This window comes from Lepidothrix coronata, unplaced genomic scaffold (assembly GCF_001604755.1).
Source record: "Lepidothrix coronata isolate B3197 unplaced genomic scaffold, Lepidothrix_coronata-1.0 Scaffold98, whole genome shotgun sequence".
Lineage (NCBI taxonomy): Eukaryota > Metazoa > Chordata > Aves > Passeriformes > Pipridae > Lepidothrix > Lepidothrix coronata.
Window position 1 is genome coordinate 424896 of NW_016690278.1, and position 20060 is coordinate 444955.

General features: G+C 49.4%; 1 protein-coding gene across 2 annotated transcripts in view; it reads left to right on the top strand.

The window, feature by feature from the left end:
* Positions 1–13364: 13364 nt before the first annotated feature.
* The window catches only part of LOC108500984 (neuronal acetylcholine receptor subunit alpha-7-like), a 60803-nt gene continuing 54107 nt past the window's right edge, over positions 13365–20060 (top strand). The window contains exon 1 of one of the 2 annotated variants that reach the window (XM_017822445.1): positions 13365–15496. In XM_017822445.1, coding sequence (XP_017677934.1) covers positions 15370–15496 — 127 coding nt within the window. In that variant the 5' untranslated portion in view covers positions 13365–15369. Of the gene's footprint in view, positions 15497–17052; positions 17865–20060 lie in introns of those variants that run through there. The other variant, XM_017822446.1, reaches the window with a different exon arrangement.

Consider the following 20060-nt stretch of genomic DNA (forward strand, 5'->3'; position numbering starts at 1 on the left):
TTTTCTCTCTACTAATCAGACATCAGACATTCAGGTGTGTGAGGCTATTTCAGAATTCCTAATGTGCACTGGAGCAGCTTGCTCCTTTGCTATATGGTCTGTCATACCCTGACAGCATCCCATAAAGGCATTATGGCACTGCTAACAGTGAGACCAGGTAGCTCATGCAGATTTCTGCCTTGCACCGTCAGCTGTTCCTGCTGGCCCAGCTAACTTCACATTTTATGTTTAGAACAAAAGAGGCTCAAATGTCTGGGCTAGTCTGTAATTACCACCATAGCAGAAATCAGCTTTATTCTGTACAGTCCTCTCTTCAAGGCTGCACAACTCATCTGTCTCTCATGCCTCAGTTTTTGGTGTGTCTTTTCCTAGAAAGCCTACGGAAAATGTGAATGCAAAATCTTAGGAGAACAGAGGGATTTTGATTTTAAGGCATGGACCAGATGTGCTGGGGGGTTGGACCTGTGTCCTCTCCCTGCCAAAGAAGTGGTCTATCTGCCTTAAGCCTTCTGTGACCCCAGTAACCCCAGCAGAGGCCTCTAGAACCTGTAGGGGTCACTGGAAAAGTGCAGAAAGCCTGCTGCAAAGGTGAATTGTCCTGGCTGTGGTCTGGTCTCACCAGAGCCCTTCTGTTTCTGTAAAGTCGAAGGAGAGGGACATAAAGGTCAACTAGTCCCATCACAGCAGTGGATCAAAGAGGAGCCCTCTGAAACAGGTAGGGATGAACAATCTTTTTGTGCCTGAAGGGTCTGCACCATCTTCCCTGCTGCCTCCACCTAGACAGAACTGCTGTAGGGAGAGGCAGCAAACCTGCTTGAAAAATGTGTGTCCGCGTGATGCACCTCCTGCAGCAGGTGGCTGAGCTGCGTGGGGTGGTGAGAAGACTGCATAACATCAGGGAGACAGAGAAGGAGTTAGATAGCTGGTTGCAACTGCAGCCTGCGGTGGCCCCATATCTGAAGTCAAACATCCAAAAATGGGGTTACAGCATTGTTTGATGAGGGAAGAGTGACTGACATCATCTACCTGTTTGTGCAAAGCATTTGACACTGTCCCAGATGCCAACCTTGTATCCAAACCAGAGAGACATGGATCTGATGGATGGACCACTTGATGTACAAAGAATTGGCTGGACAGTCACACTCGAAGAGCTGCAGTCAATTGCTTGATGTTCACTTAGAAACCAGTGATCAGTGGTGACCCTCAGGAGTTGGTGCTGGGACTGGTGCTGTTCAGCATCTCTGTCAGTGACACAGACAGTGGCATTGAGGGCACCCTCAGCAAGTTTGCTGACACACCAAGCTGTGTGGGGCAGTTGGCATGCTGGAGGGAAGGGATTCCATCCAGAGGGACCTTGATAGGCCTGAGAGGTGGGCCAATGCAAACCTCATGAAGTTCAACTAGGCCAAGTGCAACATCCTACACCTGGTTCCCAGCAATCCCAGCACACCCACAGGTTGGACAGAGAAGTGACTGAGAGCAGCCCTGCGGAGAAGAACTTGGGGTGATGGTTGATGAAAACTCAACACGAGCCAGGAATGTGCACTGGCAGTCCAGAAAGCCAATGGAATCCTGGGCTGCACCAAAAGCAGAGTGGCCAGCAGGTCGAGGGAGGGAATTCTCCCCCTCTACTCAGCTCTTGTGAGACTACCCCTGAAGCACTGCTTCCAGCTTTGGGTTCCCCAGCTTAAGAATGACGTGGACCTGTTGGAGGGAGTCCAGAGGAAGGCCATCAGAAGGATGGAGCACCTCTGCTATGAGGAAAGGCTGAGAGAGTTGGGGCTGTTCAGCCTGGAGAAGAGAACATTCCAGGGAGACCTTAGACCACCATCCAGTACCTGAATGGAGCCTACAAGAGAGCTGGAGAGGGACTTCTTACAAGGGTATGTAGCAACAGGACAAGAGGGAATGACTTTAAACTGTAAGAGTACAGGTTTAGAATAGATATTGGGTAGAAATTCCTTATTGTGAGGGTGGTGAGGCACTGGAATAGGTTGCATGGAGAATTTGTGGGTGCCCTGAAGTATTCAAAGCCAAGTTTGATGGTACTCTGAGTAACCTGGTCCCTTTGAAGGTGTCCCTGACCATGGTAGGGGGATATGGGTAGGAGCATTGGAATTAGATGATCTTTAAGGTCTTTTCTAAACCAAACGATTCAATGATTCTTGCCATCCGGCATGCAGTGGATGCCAAGACAATACTTCCATTGGAAGAAAGGTTGTTCCTCTTGCACAGCAGCTAGTTTTGAGGCCCCTGGAGCAGCACAATCCAAGAGCTTTCTGCAGGACACTTACACCACTTGACCCTAGAGCAACTCTGCTTGATAACACAGGGGTGCTGGCTTCCTGCATCCCCTTAGAACAGCCAGCTCTCTCTGCTCTCCTTCTGTAGCCTCCCCCAGGGACTGCATGGGGCTGGCTCAAGTTCACATGAGCCTGGGGGTGAGGTACGCTGCCTTCTGAAGACCAAGCAGTTCCTGTGCACCCTGTCTGGGCAGACTTGGCTGTTGGTGCTAGGACGGCAAAAGAGGCAGGACAAGGCCTGCTGTTGTACTGGAGAAAAGCAGCCCCAAGGATGCTCCTATGGGTACATCTACCTCATTAGAGACCTGCAGAGAGACTCAGGTGAAGTCCTTTGTTCTGCAATAGGATGAGTTGTCAGTGTCCAGTACTCCTCCCATGCTGCACCTCTCATAGAGGGACAGCAGACATGCCAGCAAATTCCACATTACCTCCACAGCTATTTACATACCAACACAGAAAGGTCTGCTTCTACAGGATTGGATCACCCTGGCTGGAGTTAGGATGGAGGCTGTCTACACTGTAAACTACCCCAAAACCAACAAAAGTAACATTGGTGCTCTCTTTTTAAGTAAGTAGAAGCAACTAGTGCTTTAAAACTCCCTAAGGAATTCTTATCACACATTTAAAACAAGTGGTCCTTCTCACAGCTGCAGTATTTTTTACATTTGTGCCTGCTTTGCAAGTAGTTCCCTCAATAATTTTGGCTTGAGTCAGGTGGTGGATTGGGATGGAAGAAAATACATCCTGGAACTGCATGTGCTGCAGAACCAGAACAAAACTAGCTTTCTTGTGAGGCTTAATGGAAAAGGAGTCCAGAAGGATAAGAGGAAAAATATTAACTAGCTGAAATATCTATTATAGTACTTTCTGTCTAGATATGTTTCCATCATGTACACCTTCTGTGATGCTACATCAGGAACTCTAGGCTTTATTAACATATGATGGATTTAGGCATTATTTAGTTTGCTACATTATGCTCTTTTAATAGAAGAGAGTAATTTAATCAAGTGTATCACCCTGGAAAGAGAGGCAATAACAAAGCATGCCTGGAGGAAGAAACTGTAGAGTCTTGGCTCTGCTTCGTCCTCTCCATTCTGCCTTATCACTTTGTTTAAAAAGTGACTCTCTCTACTTTCTGCTCCCCACAAAAATCACCTCTCCCTGCTCCCTGCTTGAAAGCTACTCTTTTGAGCTAAAAATTCCCTTTGTGACTTTTGGTGTGCTTCCTTATAAGGAGAAATCTAGGTAGACCCACTTTCAATCAGCAAAGTTCCACTTTACTACTACTACCACCTAGTACCACCACTAATGCTCCCCACTTTTCAAGATATTTTCTCTTTCTTTTTCTTTTCTTCTTTCTTCTTCCATTTCTTACTGAATCCAGGCTGTATGAATCACTGTCAAGGAACAATGGCATTGGCAAAGGCATGGTGACAGACCTACTGCTGGGGATGGCCCTGCTGTGAGAAGGAGACTGGACTGAAAATGCCCTGTCAGAAGCACATCTGTGAGTCCACACTCAGTTGAAGAAGATAAATGTGGGGTTAACTCACTGTGAGTCTGTACCTCAAATCCCCTCTCATAACTCAAGCACCATGAGACTCAGACTTCTAGGATCTCTCTTTACAGCTTCCAAATGATGCCATGAGGTTCCAACAGCTGACATACCACGTGGTCTGTGGAGGATATCTGGTTGCACCTTCCCCACCATGAGGTATGAAACTTTCTAGAACATCTTTAGATTGGTTGGAGTTGAGTTTTGGGTCTATAGTTGCATCCTGCAAGAGTCCTCATGGAGTCACACCGTCCATGGCATCTCGAGGTTCACATTGTAACACAGTTAGGGAATTGTATAACCAAAGCAAAAGTTTGAGTTACCCATGAATTATAAATGCACTGAGCAGGATGTAACTAATATCATCGTTTCCTTAAACACATGTATAAGCATACTCAACTACTGTACTGCAAACAGTATCCAGTAACTTTGTACTACTGTGATGGCACAGCCAGACACTCTTTGTGGTTAAGTATGTCGTTAAGTATGTGAACCATGTAATCTACAAAGGGGCAAAGTTAGGTGCAAGTTCAGAATAAAGGCTTTCAAGTAGCTAAATCTTGCCACAAGACGAGCAAGCAAGAGACATCCTGAATACACGACACAGTAGCAAAAGTAAAACCAAGATAAACAGTGTGAGGAACAGAGGAGCCCTCCACCCAATCTGGGGAGAGAGGCAGCATAAAAAAAGTCAGGCACAATAGAGGAAAATCAGAAGACTTAAGACAAGCTTATTTTAACTTCTCTTTTCAAAGAGCTTTTGGATCTCATCACCATCACCTCTATGACTGTAAGCCACTAAGGACCATAGCCAGCTAAATAAGTGACATCTGTTTCCTGGTACTGGAAATTTATTGAGCTGCATACCCCCAGGGTGGGAAATGGAGATATGATGAGTATCATGCAAGAATGAATCATTAGCAAGAACTGTGTTGTTAATCTTCAGTTCCCCAACTGATAGATAAATAAACATGTATTCAGACATCAGTCCTGCTTTGGGTTGCTCTGCTGACTCCAAGCCTGCCTTCACAGGTCTCTGTGCCACTTCCCTGTGGAGGTTGCTGCAGGTCATGTTCTCAGAAAACTTTGAGAAAGCTGACAGCCTTCACTGAGCCTTGTCTGGCACTGAGAGGAAAAGAAGCCGTGAGAGGTGCCGCTGTACCTATTGTGCAAGCTCATCTTAGCCTGCTTTTTCCTTGTCAAACAAGTTGTGAGGGGAAAAGGGGAGGTCCCACTAAGAGGCTGCTGTTTCTGGAAGCATGCGCTATACAAAGGAGAGACATGAAGGGGCTGAGGAATGGTTGCTGTTGGGCACTAACAAGCCAAAAGCATTCAGGCTGGGGCTGCTTGAGTTGGCTGGACCTTGAGAGAGGCAGGCCTTAATTTCCCAGTGCCATCCATGGATGAGTGGGCTGCCCACCCCACAGCAGGGCAGAGGGCAAAGGGGCTCTGCTCCTCAAGGAGATCTTCATTCCTGAGATGGTGGCTTCACAGTATTGCAGGAGCTTGCAGGTGTCTTGAAGGTGTTTCCAGGGACTTTGGCTTCCTGACCAGTCCCACCAGCAAGTCTGCAAGGGAGCTGAGGAGGCAACCTAAAGCTGTTCATCTGCTGATGGTCCCCCGATCTTCCGGAGCTCCCCAGACCACTCCTCCACAGTGGTCAAGGCTCCTGTGGCCCGAGCAGCAGCCTTTCCATTTGGATGGGTAGCCCTTGCATGCACACTACTTTGTCTCTCCCCTTCCTGCCTTGCCCAGCACTCTTCATCACCATGGCCCCTCCTTGCCCACAGCGAAGGAAGGTAGCATTTTCAGTATGTTCTGACTTGGTGCCTACTGTTTGCACCAAGAACAGAGATTATGCACCTCTGGCACAATCCCACTGATCCTCCAGATGTGGCAGGGATGGGGCATGCTAATGCAGCTCAGGGAGCTTATCCCTTGGCCTCCCCCAAAATGAGTGCTATATCACCTTGCTTGGAGGAGAAAGAAAAGACTTAAATAAAACTGAGCAACTTACACACTGGACAATCAAACAGTTGTAGCATAAGCATCCCTTGCCTAAGCCTATCATTTTATCACTCCACAGATCCTTTGGTAGTTGCACTTCCTGTGGGCCAGACAGAGCATCCTAAAGGCTTTTATTAAGTAAAAAGCATTGCTGCCACAGCCAGAAAGGAGTGTTGTGCAAGGCTGTTGTTAGTTTCTGGTGTCGTGCTCAGAGAGCTTGCTTGGTGCAGGTCTCTATGCCCAGCCCCAGAGCCACTGGAGGTTTTCCCCAGCCAGGGCACCCAGGAGTCACTCTTGCAGCAGGAGAGGTGATTTGCGTGGGGACAATTCACCCTGGGAAGCTGGGATGGTTTCCTTCATGAGGCACCTGGGCATTTCTTCCACCCCTCTCAGGGCCAGACAACAATTGTGGCTTCTCTCCCTTTCCTAGCATGACATTCACTGCTGCAGCACCAGTGACAGAGCAGCTCAACATCCCCAGCTGCCCCCAGCCCACTGCAGCACATGGAGAGCAAGGCCACAGAGCCGGACAACTGCTGTCCCGCTGCCTGGACAGCAGGGAGGAGGCCAGCTCCACACTGCCAGGCCTCCACTGCTTCTGCTCAGTGTGCACCCTGCAGTGGGCTGAGAGCAAACATGAGTGTCCCTTCTGGAAGAGGGGGGTGACCTCCATACTGCACTCAGTGCAGGGGGATGACAACTTTTTGGAGCATGTCGTTCCATCCTGTGGGGCACCACTGGATGTGTTCGTTCCACTTGAAAGCAGGAGCTCCAGGACACCCAGCTACTCCCAGTCTCCATAGCCTTGCAGCAGCCTGGCCATCAGTGGTAGGACAGCCACCTCCAGTGGCTGAAGGTGAGTACAGCTACCTGAACTCATCTCTCTGAAGCTGTACTCACTGGTGAATGCCTTCATTTTTAAAGGAATTTTGAAAAAAACCCAAATCTAAAACAAAAATAGTGGCCAAAACTACAGTCCATGTTGAGTCAGAATTACAGAACAATCTGAGTTGGAAAGGACCCAGAAGGATCATCAAGTCCAACTCCTACATGAATGGCCCATATGGGTATGAGACCCACAATACAGGTGTTATTAGCAATATGTTCTAACCCACTGAGCTAATCTCAGTGTAGTTCTACTGTGGGGACGTGATGGGAGTAGAAAAGGAGGAGAAGATGTTTTGATACAGCTGCTCCCAAGTCAGCACAACTGACTGCAGGAACATGCATTGCTGCTCTGCCCAAGTAGTCTCCCCTGCAGGGAGATGTGAAAATGTATCATATTTATGGAAAATTTGATATGTGATCTCGTAAGCACTCAGCTGCCCCCATCTCCATTGCCCTGCAACACTATCAGATGTGTTCCACTTGAGAGTAGGAACTCCTGCTGTCCCCAGTCTCCACAGCCCTGCAATAGCCCTTCCATCAGCCTTGGGGCCACTGCCCTGGAGTCCAGTGTTTCGGGTGATACGGGGAGAGGTGCTGGGACAGGTTTTGGTGACCAGTGGCAGGGTTGGACATCTCTGGAGACATTTGGGCACTGTTTGGGATGTTTGAAGGGCCTGGGATATGATTTGGATGGGTTTGAGGGAAGTCTCCGGGGGCATTAAGCAGAGTTGGGTGTTCTGGGGTTTAGGAACAGATTTGGGAGTATTTGGTGTTTCTTGAAAAAGGTTTTCCAGTGTTTAGGGGGCCTGGAGAAGGGTTTGGACCCCACTGATGACAGTTAGGCAGAGTCTAGAGACTGTCATTGAGGGTCCTGAAGCAAGTTATTGAGGTGTTTCAGGACCTTGATGCCAGATTGGGATGTAGGTACTTGGGCAATTTGTGTGGGCCTCTTTGGGAACACTGGGGCAGACTATGTGTCAGGTTGAAGGAGGGCTTTAAAGGACCTGAAGCAGGGTCTGGAAGTATTTAGGGCACTTGGACCAGTATTGTGGGGGCTTTGGAACTCTGGTGAAAAGTCTGGGAGTCTTGGGGGTTGGCAAGCTTAGAAGCAGGGCTTGTGTTGTTGCCTTGGGAACAGGTTTTTGAGAGTTGTGGGGGCATGCCATTGGCACTGTCTATGGTCCAGTGTCAACTCTGAGACAGGGTTTCAGGTATTTGATTATCCTGAAGCAGGTTTTGGTGGTGATTTGGAGCTCTTGGGCAGGACTGTGGGACACTGGGAATATTTGGGCACTGTGTGGAGCAAATGGGGTACTTGAAGCACAGTTTGGTCAGGTTTTGGAGAAGTCTTACAGTGGGTCTTACAGAGAAGTCACAGGGGTGTCTGTGAGATCTTGCACAAAGTCTTGGGGGACTGGGGATGCTGGGACAGAGTTCAGGGGTGTTTGGGGGAAATCTCAGTAGCTTGTGAAACCGGTGTTTTTCTGTTTTTCGGGGGGGGTGTTACTGTACATTGGATTTTTTTCCTAGCACCGGGCAGGTTTTAGGTCCTTCGGGCATTTTGGCAGGCTTTGCAGGACCCTAGAACAGGATTTGGGGGTTGGAAAAAACCTCTGAAGGACCTGAAACAGGCTTTCAGGCATTTGGGAGCCATAGGGCAGGCTTGGAGGGTCTTCAGTAAACCTGCTCATGGGTTTCAGGAGGAGGAGTGCCAACTGAAAGCATTTTTAGGGTTCTGGGGCACACTACAGGGGTTTTGGAGCATGAAGCAGGTTTGGAGTCTTTAGTGTCACTGGGGATGGTGTGGTACTTCCTTCATTTTTAGGAGATTTTGTGGCAGGATTCAGGGTCTTAGGATTTTGAGGAGGTTTCTGACTGTCTTGAAGTATGCCAAGGTTTGCTTGGAGGTCATGGACAAATTTTGGGTTCTTTGAATAAAACTGGGCAGGGTTTGAAATCTCTTGGAGACAGCATGAACTATGGCACATTTGGGACTCGGGGGTTGGACCTATTTGGGGTTTGGACCCTTTGCCACGGCCTGGGAGATGTCTGAGAAAGCCTGGGAGCAGGGTTTAGGTTGTTGGGGCCATTTATATGAGTATTTGGGAGCATTTGGGTTTGATTTGATATGTATGCCTGGCCCAAGAGCAAGGTGTTTGGTGGAAGCCTTTGGGGACCTAGAGGCAGAGTTTGGCAACTTTGGGGGACCATAGACAAGTTTGGGGTTGTTTGATGGCTTGTAGGAGGGATTTGTGGATGTTTTGTGGCCTACAGAAAGGTTTGTGGGGTGTTCATGGAAAATTAGAGTTTGTGGCTCTTTGGATGAGGGCTTTCAGGGATTCAGAAACAGGGGTTGGAATTTCTGTGGGCTGTGGGACAGGCTCAGGGGCTTTTGGGGGTACTTGGGTAGGGTTTGTAAGTATTCGTGGCATCTTAGTGACACTCTCAGAGGACAATTTGGAGGTATTTGAGGCCTTGAAGCAGTGTACTGTGGCAGGATGGGAGCATACTAGGGATAACACTCAGGTAGGATATGGAGATGAATGGGTGCACCCTGGAGCAGGACTTGGAGGGTTTTGGCTGCTGGCACAGGGGTGGGGCTGTTTGGGGGCAATTAAGGAGGGTGTGGGGAGGTGAGGGGAAGCCGTTGAGGAAGGTTTGGGGTGGGGCCAAAGCAGCATTGGGAGTGTTTTGGGTCCATGGGGAAACTTGGGGGTCTTTAGGTTTAGTCAGGTAGGGAGTTGTGGCCCTGAAGCTTTTGCATTCAAGGGAGGCCTACGAAGATGGTGAAGGGCCTTGAGGGGAAGCCGTGTGAGGAGCAGCTGGGGGCTGTTCAGCCTGGAGGAGACTGAGGAAAGACCTCATTGCAGTTACAACCTCCTCTTGAGGGGAGGTGGCGATGTTACTGAACGAGTTATACTTCTTTAGAAAAGGAGTCTATGCAGCAGTAGGAAAAAATGTTAGGACTTTTAGTCAACAAGAAAGGATGTTTAAACTGTTAAGTAGATAGCAGATAACAAGCAATCCCTAAGTGATGCTCATGTGTTAGAAAAACAAATGAAAGTTTAGGGGTCTCAGTCCTGGGGGAGGAAGTTAGCTTGCCTTGGGAAGAAGGATGTACCTTTGAGAATGAACAGGAAAGAATGCAGAATTTACAAGCAACCAGGACATCTGACAAGTCTATCAAAATAAGGAAGAAACTAATGAAACCAACTCAGTAATAGCACCGAAATCAGCTCCAAGTGGATAAAAGGTAATTTTGGTAGTTCTTTGTTTGCTGAAATGTACATCAATCTAACATTTAGACATGTTCAGCTTCGTGGATTCTCAGTTACTGCTGTTGATAGCAGCAACTGTACTACTCACCTGTGGAAAAGGAGAAGAAGATATTCATACTGGGAGCTGCATACAGGATGTAGACACAATATACAGCATTTGTGGAAAACAGAACCCTGCCAGATCTGCACCTGCGACAGCAGCAAAACAAAGGAATTAGTGTTCATTGGTTACAAATTATTTTAGTTCTCATTAATTAGTACTCTGTCTTCTATAGGTTAAGGATTCTTTCACTTCTCACGCTAATTATTCTGTATGCTCAGTTCGTCTCTTCTTCTGGGTTGGGGGTTTCTTGGGTTGGTGGTCTGTGGGTCAGTGGTGACAGCTCCCCCTACCAGAATTACCTTTCACCCACTTGGGGCTGATTTCAGCACAATTACTGAGTTGGTTTTATTAGTTTCTTCCTTATCTTGATAGACCTGTCAGATGTCCTGGTTGCCCGTAAGTGCTGCATTCTTTCCTGTTCATTATCCTTCTTCCCAAGGCAAGCTAACTTCCTCCCCCAGGACTGAGACCTCTAAACTTTCATTTGTTTTTCTAACAGATGGACATCCCTTAGAGATTGCTTGTTATCTGCTATCTATTTAATGGATTAAATATCCCTTCTTGTTGATTAGGTCTTAATATTTTCCCCCACTGCTGCATAGACTCCTTTTCTAAAGAAATATAACTTGACTGGTAACAAATGGGGAGGCCTGCTCTCTCTGGTAACCAGTGAGGACCCGAGGGAAAAGCACGAAGCTGTGATAAAAGAGGTTTAGGTTAGATACTGAGAAAAGGTTCTTCACCCAGAGGGTTGTTGGGCACTGGAACAGGCTCCCCAGGGCAGTGGTCACAGCACCAAGCCTCAAGAAATGTTTGGACAATGCTCTCAGGCACATGGTGTGACTCCTGGGGTGTCCTGTGCAGGGCTAAGAGTGGGACTCCACGATCCTTGTGTGTCCCTTTCCAACTCAGAATATTCTGTGATTCTGTGAAGCTGAGTCTTTGGGGGTCTCAAACAGGCACTGAGACTGGTTCGGACTTCTCTGGAGGCAGCAGGACCTCAGTTTGGGTGCGCCCGGGGATCACCAAGCACCCCGAGCTAGTGTGGGGGAACCTTTTTTAAACCGAGCGCTCAGGCGTAGGGCTGGGCTGGCTCACTGCTGCCGGGACATGCCCCGGGGGTGGCTGTGCCGCTCCCCGAGCTCCCGCCGGCAGAGCGCATCCCGCCACCTTCCCTCAGCCCCTCAGCCCGCTCCCGCCGCGGCACGGGCGACCCCCCCGGCGCCACCTCAGGCGGGAGCATCTCCCGCGGCGGGAGGCGTCGTCTCCGCCCGGCCCTGCTCGGGCCCGGGCGCTGGCGGACGGGCACCGGTGGAGCGAGGGCGCCGCGGAGCGGCTCCGGGCGGCGCCGGCCTCGGGAGGGGCGCGCAGAGGCGGCCGCGGCCGGGCAGTGCCGGTGCTGCCGAGGCGCGGGGAGGCGGCGGGCAGAGGCGAGGGCGGCCCCGCTGGGCCGGGGCGGCGGGCACGGAGCGCAGGGCTGCGGCCGCGGCTCGGTGGGCGAACAGGCGGCCGGCGGTGCCCGCAGCGCTGCGGGCTCCAGGGGGGCGGCGCAGGGCGGGAGAAACAGCCCCGGCGGCTGTGAGGGACAGGGAGAGGGGCGGGGGGGCCGCGGCAGCGGGGACGCTGCGGCCGGGAGGGGAAGGGAGGGACCGGGAGAGGAAAAGGGTGAGGCAAAACTTGGTGCAGAGGGAACGAAATAGGTAAAAGGAAGGGAGGAGGAGGAGGTGGGGAGAGCACAAGGCAGGCGAGGGTGGAGAAAGACGTGTGGGGGCAGGAAAAGAAAGGCGTTAAGAAGGTGGAAAAAAAAAAGGGTAGAAAAGAAAGTCTGAGGGCCTGACAGAGGGAGAGAGAGGAATCGGGACGTGACCAGAACGGAGTGGCCGAGTGAGAAAACCGGGAAGTGGGACAGAAACAGAAGCAAAGGGATGGAGAGCAGGAAAGACAAAGGGACAGAGGGAGATGGACACTGAGATGGAGAAAGAAATGTAGAGATGGGGAACAGGCACAGAGACGGAGATCCCCAGTCCTCATGTCCCTCTGGAGCACATGCTTCAGGGCTCTGTCCTGGGATCCACCAGCTGTTTTGTAGTCTTACTCTCTGGAGACATTCAAAATCCACCTGGACATGTTCCTGCTCTAGGTGACCCTCCCCTCAGAAGAGGGTTTGGATTAGATGATCTCCAGAGATGCCTTCCAACCCTAACAATTCTTTTATTCTGTGATTCTCCTTCAAACTAGGGGAAGGACTCATTTGCCTCCTCACCACCCCACACAGGCATCAGGAGAAGCTGTCTCTCCAGCTGCCCTTGGCAGGCTAGGCCAGGAGGGAGCAATGGAGTTTGGGGCCAGCATGGCCATGACACAAAGTGATGCTGCTTCTCAGACAGCATGTTAGTCACCCACAGGTCCATAGAGAGCAGGGATGCTTTTTGAGCATTCTCAAGTGGTCAGGATGGCCAGGGCTGACTCCAGGAGTGCTGCACACGAGCACAGATGCACTCTTGGCTGGGCACTGCACAGACCTCTGTCCCCAGCGAACCCCTGCCAGCAGGGTGGGAGCTGGCAGTCCTCTCTCACCAGCTGAGCTTCTGCCAGACCCCAGCACTGCAGCTTCCTGCTCCATCTGCTGCTTGCTGCAGTCCACAGGGCTTGGTTGAATGAGTACCTCCAACATTAGGGGTGCTCCCCACTACCACACGCACTCCTCGGGCCCATGCAGATGAGCCAGAGACGGGTGAGCTCCAGTCACTGCCCTGGCCATTGCACATAGGCTGAGGAGGGGAAATCTCCCTCCCAGCTGAGCTCTGGTATGCTGCCCTGCACCTCTTGCATCTCTTCCTCCTATGTGGGGAAAGGACAGAGTAGGGACTGAAGTGTCAGAGCCTCAGCCCTTGGATACAAAGGGCCACTGGCACTGCTGTAGCTCCTCACACCTTGCTTTTGTTGTGCAGCTCTATTCCGTGTGCCTTTGGAGTATTCAGAACTCAGGTGCAGCTCCATTTCCACCTCACCCACCCATGGGGCCTCTGCTGCCTGCGGGAATGAGGAGCCATAAGATCCCCAGTTTATGCAGACCCTCCTGCCACCATCTGCCTCCCTTTGCACCAGAGGGGACCCCTCCACAGCTCACTTCCCCAGCTTCCCCATCCCAGCACCCAGCAGCATTGGGATCACCCCAGAGCTCCCTGCTCAGCCAGCCAGGTGTTCACATCCTGCAGTGCCTTGTCCTCCAGCATCCCCAGCCCCACCAGGAAGGTCACTTGGCCTCTGCGTGTGTAACCTGTTGTATCAGAAGGATCTTAGCACAGCTCTGCCATCCACATTCCTTGGAGAGGAGCTGAACCCAATAAGTGGTCTCCACAGCTTGACATGCATGGGGAAACCCTGCAGAGCATATCCACTCCAGCACTTGACACCTTTGCCTGAGACTTCTCCAGATCACTTTTGACTTATTTAAACTATCCTGGGGCAAAGCACTTTGCAGTGCTACCTGCAGAACAAGGGCTTTCTTTATCCTCTTTTCTCCTTGCTCAGCTGTAAAGTGTGACTGTGGCCAACTGTCCTTTATCTGTGTTGGCTCCCAGCCTGAGGTTCTGGAGTTTGGCTTGAAAGTCAAGCCAGTGCTGGAAGGGCTGACTGGGCAAATTCAGCAGCAAGCTTTGGGAGAGGTGGTGGAAAGAACAGAGGTAGCCCACCTGCAGGCACACCCAGCCATAGAGGAGGGATGCCCAGCTCCGAACTTGCAGAGTTTTAGTGCTGTGATCAACAGAAGAAGCAATCCCAAGAAGAGGAGGAACAAGTCACATAACTTCATATGGTCAGAGCACCGCCTGAACTGGTAGGTAGAGCTTTGATACAGACATTCTCTGTAAGCCTCAGCCTTCAGTAGTCCATCCCAGCTTTTCACAGTGGGAAATGGCAGTGAAAGAAAATGTCTATCTCGCAACTCTTTGGTGAAGAAGCTTGGTTTCTGTGTTCATGTTACCTGCTTCTGTAGGAGAGGGAGGCTGAGCAATGAACCCAGAGCTGAGGGGCAGGTATGCATCCTTCCTGCATGATCTCAGCCAAAAGGGCCTGGTTTTATCATCTCTATGAAAGCCTTTTGCAGTGGCAGAACTCTCAAATGAACATGAGAGAAAGAGAGGAAGTGCCACACAGACTTGCACAATGATCTTGCTCTTGCTGTTTCCTTTCTTGTCAGGCCTGTGAGCAGGGAACTACACCTGCAGGCCATGTGAGCAGTGAGCCCAGCAACGAGCCTGGTTCCAGATCAGGAGTACAGTAACTTACGTGGTCTGCCTTGTAGTGCCAGTGCCTTCTCATGATTTCTGAGGGAGAAAACTTGTTTGTGGGGTATCCTCAGTCCCCATCACTGCTTGCAGCCCAACTCCTTGGCACTACAGCTGGACCCCAGTTTCCCTTGCTCCAAGCTTGTGATACAAAAAGCATCCGTAGGTATCTCTCCACCACTGCCTCCTAGGACCACAGTCAGAAATGGTGATTTTCCAGTATGATTTCCTAGACTCCAGGGTGTATATTTGGTAGTAAGACATGCTCATTTTTGCCACAGGACGTGGTTAAATGGCTGTGGAACAAAGCAACCCAGGCAGTTCCAAGAATTCACTTGTAGTGTAATTTTGGAATATGATTAAGAGCTAAGGAGTGCAGAAAACAGCTGGACTGCAAAACCCCTGGATTCCAGCTGTCTGCATTTGCAGGTTTAAAGTGGGAAATTATAGCACCAGATCTTGTGACTGCAGGGAGCCATAATGTAAATGCATTTGCCATTCTTGCAAGACCGATGACATTCAGTCTGAGCCCCTCTAAGTCTGTTTCCAAGTGGAACTCTCCATCTCTGGGAGAGGAAAAGTGGTTTCCAAGCCTGTCATGAGGACAGCCTTGTGCACAAGGCATGATGTCCAGGCCCTGCCTAGGTTTAGGCAGCCAAGGTGATACTCAGGAGATGCTCTCCTGACAGCAGAGGCGATCTGTAAGGAGAAAACTCACCCTAGGGAGCTGGGAGGGTTTCCTTCATGAGAGACTTGGGTATTCCTTCCATCCCTCCCAAGGCCAGACAACAATTGTGGCCTCACTTTTCTAGCATGACATTCACTGCTGCAGCATCACTGAGAGGGAGCGAAGAAGCTCGATATCCCCAGCTGCCCCCAGCCCACTGCAGCACATGGAGAGCAAGGCCACAGAGCCGGACAACTGCTTCCCACCTGCTGGGACAGCATGGAGGAGGCCAGCTCCACACTGCCAGGCCTCCACTGCTTCTGCTCAGTGTGCACCCTGCAGTGGGCTGAGAGCAAACATGAGTGTCCTTTCTGGAAGAGGAGGGTGACCTCCATCCTATGCAGAGGTATGACAACTTTTTGGAGCATGTCATTCCACCCCGTGGGGCACCATTGGATGTGTTCCACCTGAGAGCAGGAGCTCCAGGACACCCAGCTGCCCCCAGTCTCCACAACCCTGCAATAGCCCTGCCATCAGCCTTGGGGCCACTGCCCTGGAGTCCAGTGAGTGTCTCCCACAAGCACATTTGGGTGTCCCTCTTCTGTGTTTACGTAGCTATCCTCCATTGCCTGCTGTTGTGGCTGCATCAGGAGCTGGGGCAGCTCTCTGAGGATGCCAGGAAGCAGCAGCAGAGCAGCAACTCGTCCCACGCAGCCTGCATTACTCTGGCCTGGATGAGGGGGCTCTGTTCCAGCTGCTGCGGGACACACACACACACACACACAAAGAGCTTTGCCCAGCAGCTCGATGACACCATCACACACGGGCTCAGGGGGAGGCCCAACATCGGGTGGTCCTTTGGGGGGACAGCCTTTCATCTGGGGGGTGGGAGGACAGCTCTGCTACTGCCTCTAGCCCTTGTGCTTCCAAAGGGTGTCTCCCAAGGCCAGCCCTTCCTGGGGCTCCCAGCAGTCCCTATTCTGCCCCCCCCTCTCCCCGTCCATCTGCGTGGAGCAAAAAGAGGCCCAGGAGAACCCAGGGGAGGCTGTGCCTGGGCCCTCCACATGGAGCTGAGGCAGTGAATGCTCACCTGGGAGGCCTCAGCCAGCCCTGAAGAGGAGGGCCAGGAGGTCTGAGGACCCTTCCCAGACCCCCAGGAAGCCACTCCACCATCGGAGGGTGTATCAGGAGCCAGCTAAACCTGTGCCAGGCTGCAGCTGAGGCCCACACCAGCCCCTTGTGGTCCTAGGCCCCAGGTCTATTTAGCATTTAATAAAGGAAAAGGAGAGCATGAAAACTGCAGAAAACCTCTCAGTATTACTAACAATGCCAGTAGAGTTGCTCTGCCCAGCTGTGCTGCTTTTCTACCCTTTTTCTGGTGCTTTGGCTACCATTTCCTGGCTTGTGCCCTGGGCATTATGGCCCCTTGGATCACTTTTGGGAGACAGGGGGGGCATCGATGCAGACCCTGTCCAGAAGAGGTGGGATGTTGATGCTGGCAGATCCTTTTACAAGATAACGAGATTTGCATTTCTGCCACTGATCCCAGGGCAGATGTTTCCATCCGGGGGTCTCCAGGGCCAGCCAGTGCCCCTGCGCTTATCCATCCAGACCTCTCCTCCTCCTCCTCAGCACACCCTGTGCCTCACATCCCAGAGCCCTTCTCTTCTATCAGCCTGCACTGCCCAGTGCAGCCTCGCTACAGCAGCATCCAATCCCTCCTTCTGCCTGGAATCAGGACTTGGTGCTGCTCCCTGAAGCCCAAGGTTGTACCCTGCCGAGGCAGGAACCTCAGAAGTTCAACAAGGGAAGTGCAAATCCTGCCCCTTTGCAGGGAAAGAGAAGTGGGTGAGTGTGCAGAGCACTCAAAGTAGTAAAGAAAGGCCCAAATGATTAATATAATTTATTCGAGACTTTGAATTTCCTTGCTTTTTCTTGGCTAGTGAATAAAATTGTGGGGATTGAGGAGGAAGGGGATCCAGGTTATGTGGGAATTCCTACAGTGAGGAGCCAGCAGCAGTGGGCAGCTGAGGAAGAGGTCACTCAGAGCAGTTCCCTGCATCTGGTGGAAGTGATTGCAGGAAGAGCTGCATCAAAAAGGACAGGAGACTGGCTGTTTTCATCTTTCCAATCTTTCGCATGACGGAATCTCTGCTGGGAGAAAGGGCAGGTGTGTGGCAGAGGATCCATGCCACAGGTGCTTGCTGCCAGTTGCCCTGGCAGCTGGGAGAGAGCAGAGAGGGACACAAACTCATTTCTCTGGGAAACAGCTCTAGAGGCACTCGAGTGCAAGCACTGGAAGCACTGCAGACGTGCTGTCTCGAGTTAGGTACAATCTGTGGGGATGTGAAAAGCATCTCCGAGGCAGCACACTCCCCCTTTTCGCAGTACATACACAGCTGTGTGCAGGGATCAATAGCATTTGCTCCTGACCAAGGAAAGAGCCCGTGTGTCTGTCAGTGTGAGTCCAAAGGAATGTAACCTTTTTGTTTGGATTTGGTGACCAAGCACTCAGCTGATCTGGCTCCTGGGGACTGGAGAAGCACATGAGCAAATGCACTTCTCTCCCCTGGTGGGAAGCTGGTTTGATGCCTTATTACCGTAATTGCCAAATCCGTCAGTCATTGCAGGCTGTCTTCAAGACCTCATCCTCCTTTACCCTCTGCTCAGGAAGAATAGCCAGCCTATTTTGACAATGCTCGCAGAAAAGTGCTTGGGATTTGTTTATTCTGCACTATGTCTCTGGTCATCCTTGTTCCTCTCTTTCTTTAAAGGTAAGCTCATCTCTCTGGTTGTCCAGTGTTTTATTTCTTTTTGTTGTGGTTTGTTTTGTTTGCTGTTATTGGTTTTTTTTTTTTTCTAAATGCTAGTCACATCCTGCCTCAACTCTTATTTTCAGAAGAATTTATATCTGCTTGTATTTTGAACTTTGTTAGAGTTCTGTGCTGGTCTAGCTGAGTTTTGTAATCAGTTTGGGTAAGTTTGTGGACCTTACAGTGCTGGGCACATTTTTTAAGAAGGAGAAGGTGTGGGGTTTTGCTTGGGTTTTTTTTGTTTTTGGTTGTTTGTTTTTTTTTTATTTGTTTGTTTGGGTTTTTTTAAATTAAAAGTGAGTAATTTTAACTTTCAGAAATTGATTGAAATGTTCCAAAACAAATATATTCACGCTTTCTTAAAATATTTAACATATCCATGTCTTTTTTGAGAATAGGAAATAGTAACTTCATGCTGGGCAGGATGACTGTAATAACCCTGTAGGTGTGAGAGTGAAATGGTGTTCTAGAAAGAAAAATGACCAGAAGAAAATTTTTAAATGTTTACTTTCTGTGCATCATTTTGAAAGATTTATATCTCTATAAGTACATACATTTAGTATTTTGGTTTGTTTTTATTAAACACACTTTTAGTATGTTTAGTAAGAAACCTTCCACACAGTGATGGATATAAGTTGGACACATCTAATACAAATAGTGGGTTTCTGTAGTCTTCTGACCAAGCTGTCTTTTGAAGTTTCATCATGGTACAAACAAAAATATTTGTGTGATTATTCCAAGACGTGGAGGATTACAAGGCTAGCAATAACATGTTTTTATGTGAGAAAGTTGAAATAACCACAGTCCTGAAAGATGTTCAGTATTCTACACAAAATGTGCTTTTATTGTTCCCTTACAGCTGAAACATACAAGTCTGCAGCAACTGTAAGTCCTAAGACTGAGTATTCCAGGTGTGAAGGACCATGTCATGTTTCTCACAATTTATGCATAAAGCAGGATCGTCTTTTTAAAGCAGAGATAGTGGTCCACCTATTTCAGAAGTGCAGGGGCACAGGAAACTTACATATATGTGATGTCGCACTGGACTATTGGTGTCACAGAGATAATTCCTCATTAGTTCAATCTGCAAAACATCTGTGCATTTCATTATTACAGATCCACATTTCAGCTGCCTAATGTAGCAATGGTCTTGCAGAAAAATGTTGCCCCACCTTGCTGAATTAAGAACCTTGCTCTCCTTAAGACACTTCCGTGCTACTTGAGAAGCTGAACTAACAGGCAGGTGATGGCAGCTAGCTATAATCGAGAAGTTGTGTATCATGTAAATACTGCCTTGAGTAATCACTAATTCATTAGGGGGATGCTTAGTTTCTCTGAGCAGCACATGAAGGCAAACTGCTGTTATAAATAATACAGAGGATTTTTTGTTAGATGCTTTTGCCAACAGTTTACAAGTATGCAATTTTACAGACAACTGCTAAAGCAGATAAAATGAATTTCTGATTAAGCTGGTCTGTATTTGACCTCTGCTTTGTGGATATTTTTTTTTTTTCAAATTAAAAAAAAAGAGAAAGAAAAAGAAAAAAAGAAAAGGAAAGACCTGGGAATTGAGTGGTTGGGACAGAAGAGAGAAAAGTCAAGATGATCTTAACATGTTATCAGTAGCAATGAACTCCTGCAGGATTTCCTAGTGCACTGACATGGAAGTCACAGCAAATACATCATAACTAACATCACTCTCACATAGTGCTGAGTTGTTTCAAGAGAGTTCATAATAATTCATCAGCTGCTGAAAACTCCTGTAGGGCTGTTCAACAGGAAATTTGTGACAAGAAGTAGGTAAATACCAAACCAAAACAGCATATGAAGAACTCAATCATTTTTTTTCCAATTCTTTCTGCAACTTTTTGCTTCAACCTGACTTCAGCTTGCTACACTGCAGGTAGTCACATCATTCATGTTAGGTCATTGCAGCCCTCCTTCCTGAAGAGCTAGTGGTGCTTTCTTTGGACATGGGCTATATGAAAAACCAGGAAACAGGTTCTCAGCCTCCCTAGATCCCAGATGATATCTCTTAGAGCCAGACATCCCTTTTAGGCCAGGGGGAATCCTTGAAGGAGCGCACAGAGGATAGAAGGACCTCGAGAGTCCTAGCAGCTACATAACAACCTTGGATGGAGGGGCTTAAAAACCCTG